This window comes from Erpetoichthys calabaricus, chromosome 12 (assembly GCF_900747795.2).
Source record: "Erpetoichthys calabaricus chromosome 12, fErpCal1.3, whole genome shotgun sequence".
Lineage (NCBI taxonomy): Eukaryota > Metazoa > Chordata > Cladistia > Polypteriformes > Polypteridae > Erpetoichthys > Erpetoichthys calabaricus.
Window position 1 is genome coordinate 113,881,305 of NC_041405.2, and position 20,689 is coordinate 113,901,993.

General features: G+C 35.4%; 1 protein-coding gene across 3 annotated transcripts in view; it reads right to left on the bottom strand.

The window, feature by feature from the left end:
- Positions 1–527: 527 nt before the first annotated feature.
- The window catches only part of taf1 (TAF1 RNA polymerase II, TATA box binding protein (TBP)-associated factor), a 117,916-nt gene continuing 97,754 nt past the window's right edge, over positions 528–20,689 (bottom strand). For 2 of the 3 annotated variants that reach the window (XM_028816024.2, XM_028816023.2), the window contains exons 36-40: positions 15,756–15,872; positions 14,995–15,093; positions 14,631–14,787; positions 997–1,177; positions 528–783 (exon numbers count right to left, since the gene is read on the bottom strand). In XM_028816024.2, the coding sequence (XP_028671857.1) occupies positions 561–783; positions 997–1,177; positions 14,631–14,787; positions 14,995–15,093; positions 15,756–15,872 (777 nt within the window). In that variant the 3' untranslated portion in view covers positions 528–560. The remainder of the gene's footprint in view (positions 784–996; positions 1,178–14,630; positions 14,788–14,994; positions 15,094–15,755; positions 15,873–20,689) is intronic. The other variant, XM_028816025.2, reaches the window with a different exon arrangement.

Sequence of the window (20,689 nt, forward strand, 5' to 3'; positions counted from 1 at the left end):
AAATCAATTATTTTATTACTCAATCTTCCCTAATTTCAACACTGAATTATGTACACCTTTTAAACAGCACTGTTGTGAAAACATACAGAATGTTTTAAATGGTAACAAACGCGTTTTGTAATATTCTTTACAGATACGCAACAATTCTCTACATGCAGATAAAAAGATAATTCATATTGCACATACAGTATGACCTCTGAAGCAGATTTGGAGTATAAAAGATGCATCACTCTCATGATATCCGACTTTCAAATAGAAGTTAAATTTTTGTTGTATCTTTACTTCTGAAATAAGGCAGTATCCTAAATATATTTACAAATACATATTTACAATGAAAAACACAAAAAATGATGCACATACTGTGTGACTAACAGCATGCCTATCTACCTCAAACTATGACTAGAATTTTATTTATAATATACAGTTTTATTCCATGACATTTTCAGTCCAAAACTAAGAAACAATGCTCTAGGGCAAAACTTTAAAAGCTTTACTTTAGGCAATAAAATTAATATTTTAATTGAAAATAAAGCAGATGTTCAAAAAGATGCACACGTTTTTCACGTGTCCGAATCAAGATCACTGTCGCCTCCAACAGAACGGAACTCTTCACTGTCATCTTCATCTTCACTCAGCTGCACTTGTGTTAGGACACTAGGTCCATGATGCCGGCGAGCCTCCTCCTCTTCTTCATCTTCTTCTTCTTCACTGAGGCCATAGCCTCCAGCACTGCTAAAACTTGCTGCACGATGGTGAGAACGGGAATCTTCGTAGCTTCCATCACTAATTGAGAGAGTAAAGGAAAATAACTGGGATGAGAGAAGTAGTAAATAACATTTTTAAAAGAAAATTACTCTAATAAAAATGACTGTTATATTGTTGTTTCAATTTTTTTTTAAATAAGCAATTATTACCGTCCTTTTCTTAAAAAAAAAAAAAAAACACAGTTAATTACAGATTTCTGTGCTATTATATAGAAGTTTTTTTCAACCAGACCTCATGTTGCTATCCTCCATTTGTGAAGGTTCTACTCCGTCCACATCATATGACATCATACTCTCGTCATTGTCCATTCCCATTCCCATTCTTGTGTTTTCTTGGTGGATATGTGGCTCTTTAGGCCTTATGCTTCCTGATTCCATGTCAGAGTCACTGCCACTTTCGCTTAGATGTATTGCTACAAAAATAAAACACATTTTAAAAATGCAATATTACTGACAATTCTTTCCTACTCATGAAACAGAACCTGAAGAGTAAGGTAGAAAGAAATAAATAAAAGCTCAATGTCCAACAAACTCTATAAGAGCTGTTTCGCAGTCTAATTTCCATAGTAGTTAATAAGAAGTTTTAACTAGTAACATGATATACATGTTATACATGTATACATAACATGAACACACTATACAGTATTTGTCTTCAGAACCTTGTGAAACAATGTACTCCAATCAACATGTTCAAGCTAGGAAAAAAAGCTATATTTTTTTTACACTACCCTTTGCATTTTATATGATTTATACCCGATTCTTGAAATTGTTATACACCTTTTCTAGTGAACGTTAAAGAGTCAAGAATAGCATGTGGAATGCTGATTTAATGATTTTTTCCCCTATGTCTCCTAAGAACAATGAGACAATGAAAAGCACTGCTTTATGGTCAATATCACTTCCTGCTCATAACTGTTAATGTTAAATTTCTTTCAGAAACCTTAAAAATATCTGTCCTTCTATCCTTGCAGGATCTATTGCTGACCTTTTTCAGTCTTCCCTTTTCCATCCACATTAGATAGTCTTGTTGATTACTATAACTGATTGCTCCACTCAGCATCAGATACAGTAAGTCATTTAAAACACAGGGAGGTCTCCTTTAAAAGTATCTGTCTTCATGGCATAATTCAGCATTATGATCTGTGAAAGCAGCTGGCCAACAACTTGAAAGATTGTCATGTAAGAAAGTCCTCACTGTGCATACCCATGCTTTCTCTAACAATCAAGGGCTTACTAACATACAGTGCATCCGGAAAGTATTCACAGCGCATCACTTTTTCCACCTTTTGTTATGTTACAGCCTTATTCCAAAATGGATTAAATTCATTTTTTCCCTCAGAATTCTACACACAACACCCCATAATGACAACGTGAAAAAAGTTTACTTGAGATTTTTGCAAATCGTTTAAAAATAAAAAAATTGATGCACTGTAGATACACTATAAAGGCACATTATCATAGAATAATAGATGGCATGGCCATGGTAACCTGAGGATTTTGTTCTCTGTGGTTAATGAACTACTTTAACCTGCATCTGGTTCAATCACTTCTTCCAATGCAGACACTGAAAAATTCTTTCTGTGATAAAATTATCAACTAAAATAATTCAACTAATACTAAAACTTCATCCTCCTTCTATATTTCTACCTGTTTTCCCAATCCATCTGGCTCCTTTTCCAATTTTTCACCAGTTTTAAGTACAGTTATTAAGGACCTCCTCTACAAGTATACTACTGAAATAAAACAACAAAAAGTTACATTTTACTAATCATCTTAAGGTTAGTATGATGGCATAGTGTGTATCACTGCTACCAGCACCAATTCAACATCTGTGTGGAATGTTCACATTTTTCCCACGTCTGTGTGTGTGGTTTTGCAAATGTCCTTCAAGATCCGCTGACACACTGTGATTCCATGAATTACAACATTATGAACAACAGCTTTTTATATTTTTAAAACAGTTACATAGTAAGTTACGTAGTAAGAATTTACATTTTGTGGCGCTTCTGGAGCAAGTTAAAGCATCTATTTTACTTAGAATGTTTTTTCTTCCTCTAAGGTAATCCATCATCTTTAATTCACTTTTTTAAACAAAATACCTTGAATCTAATGTTGCACAAATAAAAACTAATTGTCATTCACTAAGTGCTTTGACGCTTACACTCACAAAATAAGAGTTATTTGCATAAACTGTCATCATGGTATAGTTAGCGGGACACATTTTGCTTGCTAGGCATGGCTAATTTGTAATTAAAGAGACAGGGTTCTTAATTTAATGAATCCCCACAATACAAATATCATTAAATCAGAAACAGCGGATATACAATTTACAGAATAGAATACAGAAATGTGAAAAAAGTTCTTTTTAGGCTTTTTCCAGACTCACATAAACTGAATGATGACCCATGATTTTAGAGGTCTCTAAATTATTTACGGACTTCAACAAATTTGTTGGTACCCTTATAGCTCATGCCTTGAGCTGTTTACCTCCTGAAAATTCATTAATTGAAAAGCAAATGTTCCATGTCTACCTGCATGTCTTTGATATGTCATTGCGTAAACAAAGCAAGTGCGAAAAGAGATAAAATATTGCTTATTCTACAAAGATGAAAAATGTCCTAGACACATTGGTTGGTACTCCTAGAAAAGATTATAAATAATTGGATAAGAATATTTTGCAAACTAGCTGTTTTCTTAAATTAGTATTTCATTTCACCAATTGTGCAAACAGTCAATGAAATCTCAAGACCATCAAGACATTCTGGAGAAAAACATACTGGTCAGTGTGTCAGAAAGCTCTGCCTCAGCCACAGGTCATTTATCCTCCAACAGGATAATGACCCAAAACACACAGCTAAAAGCACCCAAGAATAGCTAAGAACAAAACACTGGACTATTTTGAAGTGGCCATCTATGAGCCCTGATTTGAATCCTATCAATCATCTATGGAAAGAACTGAAACATGCAGTCTGGAAAAGGCAGCTATTAAAACTGACACAGCTGGAGCAGAAACAGTAGACAAGACTATCTGTTGACAAGTCCAGAAGTCTCATTAAAAGCTACAGGAATCACTTGTTTGCAGCAATTGCCTGTAAAGGTTGTGCAGCAAAATATTCATTTTTATCCATGACATATTCATTTGTGTTATTATTTGAAATAGTCTCCTGATTTAAAACTTGAAAGCAAAATGTGATTTTTATGAATATGGGATAAACAATGATGGGAGCCAATTACTTCTGTCAGTTTCAAGTAATTTCAGAGACATTTGTCTGTTCTTTTTTAGTGGAGGGGTACCAATACCAATTTTTTTATTTTGGATGATCGTAATTCACTATAAACTAGCTCAGGGGTGGGCAATGTCGGTCCTGGAGAGCCGCAGTGGATGCAGGTTTTTGTTCCAACCCTGCTTCTTAATGAGTCAATTATTGCTGATGAAGCACTTATTGCTTAAGTGACATTCTGATGCTTCATTGTAGTGGTCTTCATTGTTAAGGTGCCCCACCCTTAATCGCTTATTTCAATCTTAAACAGCTGCATTCATTGTTTTAATGGCTCCTTTTTAACAATAAGATGTAAAAAACAAAGCAGTTCTCCATCTAGCTTGTTTCCATTAACATCTGTGTTGGTTCATCATACATTGTTTGATTTAATAAAACACTTAATAGAAAATTTGACAGACTGAAAATTATCATTTTTAGGCTTCAACTCATTTGGATGATATCCTATGATATAAGACCTTACATTGCAGAGCAACAAGCCATAAAACTAAATAAGGTCTGAGACTGACAAGGATTGGTTTCTAATTAAGCGATTGGGTTGGAATGAAAACCTGTAGCCACTGTGGCTCTTCAGGATCGACATTGCCCACCCCTGAACTAGCTAAATAACATGGAATCTGCAAAGTTCACAAAATAATCTTTATAGCCTTTGTACAAGTTTTTATTTTACTTTGGGGCCTACGTAAATTTTTTGCAGGGTTGGCACACCGTCCAAGGATAGTTTTTGCCTCGGGCTCATTGTTCCAAGATTGTCTCTGCTACCCACGACTTAAAAGGAAAAAGATGTATGGATGGGCTCCATAAATGACAGGAAACCAGACTGCCCCCTCCCGACTTTCTCCAACACCAACACACTGTGGCACATATTGCACAACGCCATAACTGAGTGTCTAAATGACAAAGTATTGACTAAATCAAAATTAATTAATTAAAACACCATTTATTTATCTAAAATGTGCTTTAGGAAGTCTTTTGTTTTTAATCGATTAGACAAAGGTGTAACACTTAAACTAGTGCCACCCTATCACGTTTTAATAATAGTAGCTAAATTGTTAATGATCTGTTTAAAAAATAATTTTACTTAATTTTGTAAACTTATGTTCAAGTGCATATTTAAAAAATGCACACATACATTATATATTATATATATATATATATATATATATATATATATATATATATATATATATATATATATATATATATATATATATATATATATATACAGTGGAACCTCGAGATACGATCACCTCTGTATACGAGAAATTCAAAATACGAGGAAAGTATGAGCGAAAAATTCAGATCTAAATGTGAGCATTGGCTCGCGTAACGAGCCACGAGCCAGGCTGTGGGTATAGCTCGCGGCTTAGCGAGGGGGCGTGGTAGCAGTTGCGAGCCGCGATCTGCGGTGTCTGCGTTTCTCACTTAAGTGCACAGGTGGGAAACTGCCCACATCCATGATTGTTCCTGTGGCTGATGGGCTGCAGCTGCCATGTCCTCCCCGCATATATAGAGAAGCGCGAGCCGGTTAAGGGGGAGAAGAAGTAAAAGAAAAGAGAGGAGAGAGAGCGCAGGCAGGCAGGAAGTCGGTGCGGGAGAGTGAGCGAGCGAGTGCAGGCTCGCGTGTAGCTGAACAGTGAGCTGAACAGGCGAGCCAAACTGCTGAAGCAGGACGGTGTAGAGAAGGTCAGCTGCATTAAGAGTGTCTCGCCTGTTGCAGAGCCCGCAGGTGAGACGCTAACAGAGAAGCAGCACCGGGGATTGTCATCTGTTTTTTAAAGACTGCATTCTTTTGACGTTTTAACCTTGTGTTAAAGGATTGTTATTCTTGTGTATTTTAAACCTCCACTTCACAACTGTTTTAAGGATTATTTATTTAAAGATTTATTGAATGCTCTACTGCACTTTGGACACCTGTTTTGATTCTTTTAATAATCAGTTATATTATTTACCAGTGTTATTTATTAAAGGTAGACTACAGTATATATAATTTATCAGTGTTATTTGTTAGGAAAATTGATTTTTATGTTAATATATTTGGGGTGCGGAACGGATTAACTGGATTTCCATTTTTTTCAATGGGGAAGTTTGTTCTAGATACGAGAAATTCGCTATACAAGCTCAGTGCTGGAACGAATTAAACTCGTATCTAAAGGTTCCACTGTATATATATCTATATAAAATATATATTTTATATATACATATATAATATATATTTTATATTATATATATATATATATATATATATATATATATATATATATATATATATATATATATATATACAGTGATCCCTCGCTATATCGCGCTTCGCCTTTCGCGGCTTCACTCCATCGCGGATTTTATATGTAAGCATATTTAAATATATATCGCGGATTTTTCGCTGCTTCGCGGGTTTCTGCGGACAATAGGTCTTTTAATTTCTGGTACATGCTTCCTCAGTTGGTTTGCCCAGTTGATTTCATTGGCAGATGGCTGAGAAGCTATCCAGCTTACTTTCTCTCTTCCTCTCTCTCTCTCTCTCTCTTGCGCTGACGTAGGGGGGTGTGAGCAGGGGGGCTGTGTGCAGCTGCTTCCTGAAGGACAGGCTGCACGGAGCTTCGCATACTTAAAAACTCAAAGGGCACGTATTGATTTTCTGTGGCTCTCTCTCTCTCTTCCTGCTCCTGACAGAGGGGGTGTGAGCTGCCGCCTTCAACAGCTTTGTACCGGCGGTGCTTCGCATACTTAAAAGCCAAAAAGCCCTATTGATTTTTTTTTGACTGCTTGCTTTGCACTCCTTTGAAAAGGAAGATATGTTTGCATTCTTTTAATTGTGAGACAGAACTGTCATCTCTGTCTTGTCAAGGAGCACAGTTTAAACTTTTGAAAAAGAGACAAATGTTTGTTTGCAGTGTTTGAATAACGTTCCTGTCTCTCTACAACCTCCTGTGTTTCTGCGCAAATCTGTGACCCAAGCATGACAATATAAAAATAACCATATAAACATATGGTTTCTACTTCGCGGATTTTCCTATTTCGCGGGTGGCTCTGGAACGCAACCCCCGCGATGGAGGAGGGATTACTGTATATATATATATATAGCAGACACACACACAGTGTACACAAAGTGTGCATGTCCGCACGTATGCGTATGTGTCATTTTGGAAGCGAGTCCTTTGTATGCATAAATTAAATGTTAAAGCGTAAAACATTTTAAAATGTTTAGCCAAATTAGTCTACGCTATACAGTGTGTAATTCCTCACAGTCAAGAGGCAGAAGAAATTGAAAATGAGCTGGCAACAAACTTGTCCCCTGAAAAAGGCCGACACACTGGTAGAAGCGCCCCAAAGCAAACTTCCCAAGGCTCGGTCCTTTGGCCAAGAAATATCTCTCCATCCCTGATACAAGTACCTCATCAGAGAGTGTCTTTAATATGGGGGGATGGCAATGTAACAGGCCATAGGGCATATCTTAAGCCAGAGGTAGTAGACAGGCTTATATTTCTTGCAAAAAAACTTGTATAAAAAAAAATATATAAACGCACTAAGGACATAAAAAGCACCTCATGTTTTATTTGTTTGAAAATTGTATGTGTGTTTTTTTTCAAGAATCACATTTATTTATTTATTCATTCCAAATTTGGTTACTTGGATTTGCACTTCATTGTTCCTGAAGGAGAGATTCATCGTTTGCAAAAAAACAAAAACAAACAAAAAAATTGGAATCGTGAGCTGGGTGTAGGTTGGAAAAAAAAATAAATCAGAGATTTTATTTTTAGGCCATATCACCCAGCCCTAAAAAGAACTATATGTAATTTAATTTACATATTAAGATCTTACTTCACTTTCCTCCTTAAGCAACTGACATAATAAAGGAGAACAGGGCATCAACAGATACAGTAATATGGCGTAATTACAAACTTATCCTGCTTGTGCTGTCCTCATCTTGTAAGCCACCCTGAATAAAGGCCTCAGCTAAGCATGCAAAAATAAATAATAACAATAACAATCATTAGCATATCTAAGTAATGAGGCACTACTCACATACCCTATTTTTCTATTTGTATGATTGCAGAACAAAATGAAACAAATAAGTAGTAATTTTTCATTTGCAGTAGAATATATGGTATTAATTAAAGCCTGTCAACCATAAAAGAAAATGGAAAATTCTATAAGCTTATAGGCATTAAGAAGTAGAACAATTTCAAAATCTCAACTTCATCAATATCTCTTACAGCAAAAGGAAACATTGCAGAAAGTTTTTAGAGTCAGAAATGTCAAGTACTGTGAAGCATGCACTTAATGAGATGAGAAAGATTGAACTGCAGGACTGTTTTCATAATCTTTATAAGATTACAATAGAAAGAACACCGTTGAGCTACAGGTGTAGTAACTCCTGCTTTGCCAGATATGATTTACAGTACAATGAGAAACATGAAGGAGGGGAAAGGAGTAATAAATATGCTTAATTATAATAAATTATTTTGCCACCTACTGAGGTCTTGAACATAATCAAATGAAAGTTCATGCCTCTGACCTTCACTGAGAAGCAAAAGAAACTTTTCCAAAGGTAACAGATTACCTCACCTGTCTGGTTCTATCAAGGTTTGTCCGTCCTTTGCCCTCTCTTTCTTGGCTGACTCAAAAACAAATAATGATTTGATGACAACTAAAAACCTCTTTTTACCATAGTGTTCAGATCAAGTATGTGCAAAGTCAATTACTGAATTTTAACATTTTCCATTATTTACCATTAAGAGAATAAAACTGCCCCCTCAGATGACTATTACTAAACTAAAATTAAAAAAAAAAAAAAAAACATAGCAAATGATACTATCAAAAACCTTGGGGCAAGCAGGCTGACTGAGAAGCACTCTAAAACAAGAAAGGTTTAACGAAAGCTCCTAAAGTTAAGTCAGACTTTGGAAATCCTTTGATTTAACACTAGAATTACCAGAGCCTACGAAAAAACTTGTAGATCTGGCCCACTTTATATCCGTTTGCACCTCTCCCTCAGCGTCTTTTGTCCTGTAAATGTGCCGATTAAGACAAGCAGCCTGCTGTTCCATACCCCCACTGCCGCAGACCGTGCACAAACTTCTCCCAGCTCATGCCTTGATTGATTATCTGGGAGTGAAAGTTTTAGAGTGGAAATAATAGATCGTTATTTGGAACAAATGCATTTCATGTGTGTTCCATTTCTATAATAATCTGTGTAAACACATTCTTAAAACAGAAACGTTTTTCATATTTTAGTAGTAAATGACAAAATGTTGGCATAAACTATAAAATGTGTGAAGCCTGAAGTCCAAAGATCAAATAAACACTTTATAAACACTTTACTTTTCTCCAGGAAAGTAAACTGAGTCAGTGTCAGGTGCCCTTTCAATGTAATAGAAACCACAGTATAGAGAGAAGTGTGTGCATTGCAACAGGTACACATGTCGTAAATGTAGGAAGGACGGGTCCGTGTGTGTGTGAAATGTTAATATTTGAATGTGATGATTGCATATAGCGCTGAACTGACCTCTCTGTACTATTGTTGCCTCTGCATGTCCTGGAGTACAAAAGAAACAGCAACATGTGGGGAGTGCCAAGATCGGGGAAAAAACACACGCGGTATTATGCAAATTAATATGAATAATATGAATAATGTTGCATCCGTGCCACAGTGTTTTCCAAAATGTACTATACAGGTCATAAAATGAATAATTCCAAATATCATATATACCTATATCTCTGTTTTTCATAGACCATAAGGTGCATACTAATTCAGCGTGAGCAGGAACACTCAATAAAACTGAATAAAAAAAAAAAAAAAATCAAGTGACAGTGAGATACGAAGAAGGCAGATTCACCAGCGTTTGTGTGTCAACTTTTATCCCTCCAGATCAGGGAATGCTCCAGTTCCACTGCCTCAAAACACACTCACTTCTACAGTTACTCCTTGTTTCAAATAAAAACTAACAGCATCAGATCCCTAGGTCGGAAGTATGTGTCGCGATCGTGACTGAGAGAGTAAAAGTGAGAAAAAAACGGTAACTTTCACAAGTCCTATAAAGGTACACCGTCTATTACAGACGCAAACCAAATATGTGTGTACTGTATAATATTAACAATAAGAGCAGCTCACTACTGAAAACGGCAAATACAGGAGGCAGACGGGATCGAACCGGGGACTCTTGATTATAAGTCATCAAATCTTACCGATACGCCACAGAAGCTGTTGTATTGTCCTTGAACCTTTTGTGAAAGTGTTTATTTGATCTTTGGACTTCAGGCTTCACACGTTATATAGTTTATGCCAACATTTTGTCATTTACTACTAAAATGTGACAAACATTTCTGTTTTAACAATGTGTTTACACAGATTATTATAGAAACGGAACACACATGAAATGCATATGTTCCAAATAACGATCTATTATTTCCACTCTAAAACTTTCACTCCCAGATAATCAATCAAGGCATGAGCTGGGAGAAGTTTGTGCACGGTCTGTGGCAGTGGGCGATGGAACAGCAGGCTGCTTGCTGCTTGTCTTAATCGGCACATTCACAGGACAAAAGACACCGAGGTAGAGGTGCGAATGGATTTAAGGTGGGCCGGATCTACAAGTTTTTTTTGTAGGCTCTGGTAATTCTACTGTTAAGCGTTCATCTTAATTACATTTCAATTACTGCCTTTGGGCAACTAGGCATTGGAAGAATAGAGAAAAGCAGTGTAGTTTTTCAGTAGTCCTCATGTTTCCATTTTAAAATGGTTGTTCTTTACTTTCCTCAATTTGTTGTGGCTGTGCCTTGTATCTGAATTTGACTGTAATGTTGCTTTGGTCGTGTCCTTGATAGTGAAAGGCTTAAATAGAATTTTCACAAAGGAAGAAAAAAAAATATTGTTGCAAAGAAAATACACATTCCTCATGATGGTGATATGCCCTGTACACCTTAACAAATACACAATGAGAAGGTAATTTCCCTCATCTTCAAAGAGGAATGGTTAAATTAGTAAAGGTTTGAAATATTACCTGAATTTGGAGAGATGCAATGACAGCAAACATTTATTGCTTCCAAGTTACCTTTGTTCTCTTTATGTGATTAAACATGCAGAGTACAAATGTGAATTATAAAATAAATGCTTTAAATATACATTATTCAGGAGAAACATGTCTCACATCTGTCTGTATAATCCTACCAACTTATAGGTAATTCAATACTTGTTTCCATGTTATCAATTGGTCTAATACCACCATAAGCACTTTAGAGAAACATAGTACATACACATACAGTACATACTGTGAAACTGAAACATATTATACACTAGGGATATCAAAAGAACTGTTACCAACTTTATTTTTAAACCCTTGATATTTTTATTAGCATTTTTTAAATCTTCTTCTACATGTTTTGCATATTTTAAAAATTTTGTTCCTACATAGACAGACACGTCCTTTTATGAAGGTGGGTGAAGCATGTTATTGTGATCAACAGGGTAAAAAGATTTTTCAAAATAAAGATACTGTAAACAACAAGTCATTTAGAGTGTAAAAAATATTAAGAAATGTCTCAAGTTAAATGAACAGAATCTGTTTTAATAAGCTCCGTGTGATTTTTTGAAAAGAATCAAAGGACTTTTTTCAAGCTACGTTCAAGGACCTTTGTAGAAATTAACAAGTGAAATCGGCCAAAAAAACTTGCACTGTACCGACTTCTCATTTTTCTTTAGTAACAGGAACATAAATCCTGGTACAATAATGGAACAAGAAATGTGAAAGGGTAAGTCAACAAAACATATGACAACTATGTTGAGAAATTTTATAAAAATTCTTTGGGAATCTATAACATTTTATTTATTTCACAAACTTAAGATTTATGAAGAGTTACATAGATGATATATGATTGTTGGGGGATCTAATTCTGAGAAAACATAATGGTTTGTAACTGGTTAGTTGCTGACTCAAGCAGAATGAAGTTTGATTAAACACTTTTTTAACCATTAATTAATAGCAGACTGATCAGAAATAACAAGATATGACTGTATGCATACCTAGACTTTTTTGGACTGCTTTAGATTTTCAGCTGATGTGCTATTAGTTTTTCAGATTCCTCATATTTCATAATATTCTTGAATACTATTAAGTCCATATTCAGCATTCACCTTTTTACAGTTTTAATAAAGATCAAGAGAAGCTGAAATGGCACAACACTGGTTTGTTTTTAAAGCAATCAATATCTGTCATCTTGCCACCTTTATATTTTCTCTCCTCAGAATAATTATATATATATAGGTGGGTCTTAGGATAAAAATGTCCATAGAAACAGATTTTAGAATGACATGGATACTTTGTTTGTGGATATACTGATAAACTCTCAAAAACATTCTCAATTTGAAAATGAACATATCCAGTAACAAGTTTTTTTTTTTTTGTTCATACCATATTTGTAGCAATGCACCATAGACCCCATCTTAAACTACAAAAACAGGCATGATATTTGTAAAAAAATTATTAAAATGCTTTGTTTAAGAACACAATTTTCCATGGCAAATTAAATGATTGTGTTAAAAAAAAAAAAAAAAGTTTCACTTGAAACATTAAACTTGAAACTTTAATGTTTCACGTGAAACAAATGTATTACTAACCGTTTTCGCCAATACACTTACAGGATTGTAAATAATTTTCTGGTTTTGCTGATTGGCCAGAAAACTCTTGAAATGCATCCTCTGATTGGTGAAGACTACAATTTGTTGACCAGGAAAAAACATGGACAGTGTAAACATGCACACTTCAAGGGAAACAAATAACATATGGAAGAAGTGATGAATGTCATTGGAAAGCCCAGGTTCTCAGCCATGTCTTGGAAGTTGAAGTGTCTTGATATGTTAAAGTGATCATCAATAAATTGTGCTTAAAAAGTGTATTGTGAGCAAACACATTAAAAAAAAGTGCGACAGAATGGCCCATGCTACTAGAATGATTTCAGAGTTAGATGGTTTATAGGAGGATTTAGCAAATGTGGCTTTTAAACAGCAGTTAAAATATGTATAAATTATAAGATATATGTGTTTAAATCTGGCAAGTAGGAGAAAAATGTCATTCCAGTCTGAGGGCATATATATTCCCACTTGGAGTCTTTGCCATAGATGTCATCACACTTAGGACAAAGCCTTGCAACTTCTTATTATTCTAAAATGTACTTTTGCTTATGGTACTTTAGAAAGCAGATACTTTTAATTTTTTTTTTACTTGTACTAAATTTTTTTTTCACAGAAATTCTATACCTCTTATTCGACTTTTAGTATCACTTCTGAGTACTTTTTATCACTCTGCCGTTGACACTAGTACTTTTAAAGGAATACTTTACACAAACAAGATTTTTTTAATATGTAAATTACCTCATGTAGTCTGTAGTGATGGCTGAAAAATAATTTAACCTCATGTTTTCATTCTGAACAGAGATAAAAAAGCATATAACAGAACCCAATGGAGATCAAAGCTGTACAACGAATAACAATGTGAAAAACATCCATGGAATGGAAAAAGCAAAGAAAATCTCACAACTCTCATGTTGTATAACCCAAGAACTGCTCCCCCCCCCCCCCCCTTATTTACTGGTCAACAGTCCTATCTTTTGTTTGTGGTGCTGATTTTCCAGAAGTAACCATTTAATAATATTTTATCAAAAAATACATGGGTAATGTATGTTTTGAGCATACCACTGGACAACTGACATTTGAATTATGTGACATGAGTAACACAAAATTTTGTACATCATTTGTCACAATTAAAGTTCTATTATATCATAAATATTTTTTCTTTGTTTTGCAAAAAACATGAAATTAAAATATATTGCTGGCCATCACTAACAATTACATGGGTTAAGTAACATAAAAAATGCTATTTTTGGGGGGTATTCCTTTAAGGTCTAGCTTTTAGCTACAGAAAAGAAAAATTCTATACTTCAGAAAAATGACAAGTAGAGTACACCCACTCCAGTTTCATCCAAATCTCAGAATACAGACAGCTACTTCCAAAATGAGAAGCCCTCATAAAACAAGTATCACTTAAAGAAAATGCAAAGTAATACTTAAAATTCTGTGCACTACAGAAAGAGAAATAATATTCAAGAATATGGACATTAAAGGAGAGGAAAGGAGGTGGCACAAGGACCAACACCTTGAACTGAAGAAGAAACGTAAAGCACCAATCCCCGAGTGTCATTAATGAACAGGTATATTTATCTTAACAACTTCACCCATGTTGCAAATTTATTTTGTTAGTAATAAAGAAAAAGCAGACAAGCTTTGCAAGGGGGTTTCGATGGATGGATGGATGGATGGATGGATGGATGGATGGATGGATGGATGGATGGATGGATGGATGGATGGATGGATGGATGGATGGATGGATAGATAGATAGATAGATAGATAGATAGATAGATAGATAGATAAACTTTAAATGCAATGTTTTGGATTAATTTTTTCTTTAAATCGTTCTTGCATTAATCCTAAAATTAAGGATACTTCCATATATTTATATTCCATGATGGTCATAACAAGTAATAGCAAATCAAATAGATTACTTGAGCAAAGCACAAGAAAAGTGCACTTACAAGAAAAAGGATTATCACCTTCCTCTTCACTGGCATCATCATCATCCTCACCATCTGACATAAGCAAATCTTGGTAAAGCACACTAGCTTGTGCTGGTCTTGAAGAACCTTCTTCCTCGTCCTCATCCCCAAGATCTCCCTCTCCATCATCAACCTCCTAGGAGATAATGAAAATAAACAGATAACTTTGAAACCAAAAAGCTCAGACTATAATATATGTAATTTAAAATACTAAATCTACATGCAAGGGCACCAGGTCTCAAAACATCAATCAAAGTCTGGGAGTGAAAAACAAAAGAAAAGAAGCAAAGATTTAATAAAGAAATGAAAACAAGAAGATCCTCCACTGAGGTCTGTTTCTTACTGGAGCTGGAGTTTTCGGTTTTCCGTCATCCTCCTCTTCAAACCCTTCAATATCAACATCTGACTCCTCCTCACCCAACCTCCCCCGTCCATGACGCATCTGTGAGTGCAAGGGAATAAGAAATATAGAAAGGAAGATTGCAAGGGAAAGTAAGAAGCCACTGAGATAATGGAATGTGACACCCAAGAAAGGAGATTAGGCAAGATGTTAACAAACAGGAAGCTTTGTGATTTTGTAGGATATTTAAAAAAAAAAAAAAAAAAAATCAGAATTCACCCCCAGCAATAGCACAGATGGCTTGTTTAGCCTGGCCATCTGGAGACCTGATCCCAGGCTAACCTTCTGCTAATACAATGTTGATTTTTGAAATGAAAAAGAAATTGAAACCTGCTGAAATTATTTGCTATAAACATAAATGAAAAATAAAAATGACATTACATGAATTTCTCTAAATCCAGATAGCCCAACATGGTTTGCTAAAGGATGCTGTATGCTTCATGGTTATTCTTTTTTCTTCTGCAGCCAATGAAAATAAGCTCCTGTCATCTGAACAAGCAACTAGGAACTGTACAAAACCAATTTCACTGTACTCTTAAATCATACCATGCAATTATAATATATTAATGCTTTCAGATATATTTATAAATAATAATAATAATTCATTACATTTATATAATGAGATGTACTAAATTTAGTATGATGGTTTGGTAATTCTGAGAGTCCAACAAATAATAAAACTATTTGTAAAATTCTTGTAATACCTGAGGAGTATATGGACCAGGTGTCATAGGTTCAAGACTTTCTAAATCTGCTGCATCCAAAGCTGCCTCCTGGGCTGTAGAAATGTCTTTTTCCAGCTGGGTAAGATGCTCATCATACTGAAAGGGAACAGAAACGAATACGTATCTCAAAATCTGACTATAACAGGAAAAAAAAAGTGTTAGGCAGAGACCATGACAGATCCTCATCTGATTTATTTCACTACATCCTTGTTAACATCATTGGGAGCTTAACTCCTCTATGTCTCCTGAAAGTAACCATCAGTCCCTTTGTTTGACTAACACTGAAGACAGATTGCTGTTTTTGCACCTGTGTATAAAGCTTTTTCTTAGCTGTAGGCTGTCTTATCAATTGATGGTAATCACGACTCACAACTCCTACATCATCTGAACACTTGATGATGTAATTATGATGCTTGTTGACACAATTGTAAGTAAACAGAGAAAATGGCAAAGCACCCAGCACACAATACTGGGGCATATCACTGTTTGAGAATCTGTGGTCTACCAGACAGGATGTCAAAGATGAAGTTAAATAAGGTGGTGTTCATTTAAGGTACTAAAGTTTCTTGAACTGCTTTAGGGCATGATGGTATCAAATTCCCAACTAAAACCAAGCAATGCTTTTCTACCCCTAGTTTCCTTCTGTGAAAAACTGGTCAGGATTTTGTGGATAGCTGAGGAATTTGAACCCTAAATACTTGTCTACAAAGTAGGAAAATCTAAGTGGGAACCAATATTTCTAGTCTGTTAGACGACATATAATCAGACGTTTTTTATCAACGATCTTATTAGTGATAAAAAAATAGATTTTATTGCACTAAGTGAAACGTGGCTTAGCTCAGATGGCACAGCTGTTTTAATCGAATCTGCGCCTCCGGATTACAGTTTTACTCGTGCAGATCACCAAGGAAAGAGAGGTGGCGGACTAGCAAACATTTACTCAAGCAGGTTAAAATGTAAAAATGTCAGTTTTGGTAAATTCAAGTCCTTTGAGTATGTCGCCATTGTTATTCAGGGAGATTCTCACGTTCTAGTATTATCCGTGTATAGACCTCCAAAATTCAACGTGTCTTTCTTTGAGGAATTCTCTGACTTGATGTCAATCTTAATTGCGAACTATGACACACTCTTAATAGTCGGCGACTTTAATTTTCATAAAGATAATCAATGTGACCAAAAAGTAAAAGAATTTATGAACCTCCTGGACTCTTTTGATTTGAGACAGCTCGTTAATCAGCCTACACATAAAGCAGGTCATACGTTAGACTTAGTAATTACTAAAGGACTAAAAGTTGATATAAAACAAGTCATTGATACGGGTCTATCAGACCATTTTCTTCTACTTTTTAATATAGAAATAATGATAGAAAACACTCATGAGAAGCATATTGTTAAAAAACGCTTCTTTGACTCATCAGCAGCTTTAAAACTTACAAACATTCTAAGCAATCAGCCCATTTATAGTGCCAATTATAATAGCGAGGAGAATGTAAATAGTAAGGTGGAAAGATTTAATACTAAAGTGAGGGCTGCTGTTGACTTAGTTGCACCTGAAAAGACAGTTGAAAAATTTTCTAGCATTGTTATACTATGGAAGACCCAAAGAGTGTCTGATTTAAAGAGAACATGCCATAGAGCTGAGCGTAAATGGAGGAAAACTAAACTAACTATTGACTATGAAATATTAAAAGTTAAAATAACAGAATACAATAACACAGTCCGTCTTGAGAGGCGCTGCTATTTCTCTAAGATTATAAATAACAATGCTAGTAATCCCAGAGTTTTATTTTCGATGATTGACCATCTGTTAAACGCAGGTAACTCAAAGGAATGCCTCCTAAGTACTTCCAGTAAAACCTGTGAGGCTATCGCTGTATTTTTCAATCAAAAAATTAATGATATTAGAAATAACATAGTATATCTCCCCAACACTAAGGATCCTCCTAAACCCCAGTACTTCATAATAAACAAATTAAATTCTTTCACTAGGATAGATTTACCTGATTTACATAAAATAATTTCTCAAATGAAACCCTCCACCTGTGCCCTTGACCCAATACCAACAAATTTTTTCAAAGAAGTATCGGGCGTGCTTATTGATAATGTTCTTGACATAGTAAATTCGTCATTAGATACGGGGGTCTTCCCAGACTGTCTTAAGGCTGCTGTAGTTAAACCCCTACTTAAGAAAAATAATCTCGACCCCTCTGCTCTTGAAAATTATAGACCCATCTCTAACCTGCCTTTCTTAAGTAAAATTCTAGAGAAGGCAGTCATTATACAGTTAAATGAGCACCTCAATAAACATGCTATTCTTGATAAATTTCAATGAGGTTTTAGAACAAATCACAGCACAGAAACTGCACTCGTTAAAGTAGTAAATGACTTGCGGGTAAATGCAGACAGAGGCCATTTATCTGTTCTCATCCTCTTAGATCTGAGTGCCGCATTTGACACCATTGATCATAATATTCTTAAGAATCGCCTTAGTCAATGGGTGGGCCTCTCTGGCAGTGTCTTAAATTGGTTTGAATCCTACCTGGCAGGGAGAAAATTCTTTGTTAGTTGTGGTAATTATAATTCAAAGACACAAAATGTTCTCCACTTCCCTCTCTGGCTGAGGAATGTGTGGTCGCTAAAAGGAAGGGGAATGTAGTTGTTTTCAAAGTGTAAATTTTGTCATAATTTTTTTAAAGTAAATTTGGCTGCATCCAGCACACATTAGTCTTCAAATAACAGGTGGAAAGGTTGATCCATTACTAGGGTTTCATATCTCTAGTCAATGTTTTAGACATCAGGATTGTGGTTTAGAATTTAGGTTCTTAAATTACTCATTTGTAGATGTAACTGTGGTCAGTGGGTAAAGGTTTCCAGGATTTGAACATATAATAACTCTGTCCTATTTGGGAGCAGAGGATAAGTTTATAGAATAGTACACTCTGATGGAGTTAACTGAGAGCCTGCCATTGAACATTTGTTCTAGGTACAATGTACCAGCAGATGTTACAGATAGTGGTTGGGTATTTGATTTTCTCAGTACTACTTTTAGAATAGCACCTATTTCATATTTTAGCATATACAGTTAGAAGGTACACTAGTTAAGATAGCAGCCAAGATATTATCCGTAAATCCACGTGCTAGCATTTTTGAAAGTTCAGTTCAATAGTATCAATGGAATAATTATAGGGTTTGGGTGTGCTGTGTTTCTGTCCCTCTGTGAAAGCCTTTCATAAGATATTTTGTTGGTTTCATGGTACCAAAATCATTTTGCCCTCCCTAGAGCTATTAAAATTACATCTCATGTGCATATTCTTGAGAAATACATGGATTATGTGATATTCTATTGGGTGGCAAGTAAACCTTTAAGTCAGTGGTTCTCAATTTCATCCAAATTTAATCCACTGTGCCACTGTCAGATTCAGAAACGTGTAACTGTACTGGTATATATTCTTGCAACATATCACCATAATTTTAAGCTATGCAATGGCTTTCAGCACTGTAGGGAACTGAAAAACAGCTACTTTAGAAGTGAAAAATTAGATTTAAAGAAATACAGATATATAGACTGAGAAAACAAACCTCAAATTACAGCTTGCTCAAACTAAAAATTAAAGGGCAAAAATAACTGGCTGTTTCTTAAAAGACTAAGAGAGAGCCAGACAGAGATGCAATCAGTGAACACACCAGATCACTTAAGACTGAAAGCTTCCCTGTGGAACTGCCAGAGTAAGACTTTGCTTCTGTTCTAATGGAACAGGCTCTATGGCATGAGCTTCTAAAATGAGGTAAACATTACATGGAGGAGCTGGGGTAGAGATGTGAGTGGTGTGATAGTTATTTTACATAGCTTCAAAAAGTCAGCTTTGTTTGTACTGTGTAAAACGCACCCAGCAGAAAGTCTACATGACAGACAGTATGCAAGTAAATAAAGCATGGACTATGGGAGAAACTGTGAGAGATAACAGGAAAGAATATGGATGAAGACAAACGTGGGTTGGACCACTTGATTTTAAAGTTCATACACAAACTCCATAGTACACAAGACATTGCCTATTCACATGTTACATACAGCTTGAGCTGTTTCTCATCATTGCACAATATAAACAAATGAATGTTACCTGTAGTTAATTTGCATTCTGATTTTTCTGAGCCCAGAATAAACTTGAAAATTTCACTATAGGTGATCATGTGTTAAAAATGTCAATGATAAATCACATAGTGAAAGTTATCTATCCAAATGGATCTTTTACTCCTTGATAAATGGGGAGATCTTGCAAAAAGAAAATATATGTGCTTCATGCTTGTGGTTGCCAGGCTAACAATTGTAGCAATACCAGTGACTTGAGCAAGACATTGTGCCAATTCAAAGTGTTTAATAGACTGAAAATGCTGAGTATTTTTATAAAGTGCAGTACTCACAAACATGGCCCTTCTGATCCTAGTGAGATGCCCTAATTTGCCATCTTGGGTTGTGGGATCATTGATCCCTGAGCGGAGTATTCACTGTTTCATAATACCTATTCCTTCTAATCCTAGGTTCATAGTTTTGTGCGCAGTGGCAGCTGAGCATGCTGAGTACCACTTCATTCTGACAAAACTTTGCAGGAAAACAGCAAGAAACAAAACATATTAGGCAGCATGTGCTTGTTTGAAGAAGGGACTACTGGCAGACTTGCTAAAACAGCATGACATCTTACCAGGAGGCCAATGAAGTACATATCCAATTCATCCATTATAAATTGCAGCACAGAACTGAGCCCTGCCTAATCTAAATGTATTATCAGTTCTTAATCCTTATTTTCTATTGAAGTCTAACAAAACAGCTACTATATTTGATCTTGAGTAGTTGACTGAATGTGGTCTGGTGGCACAATTAGAGCAGGATTTTAGAAGGTCTTGCATTGTTAGATGTA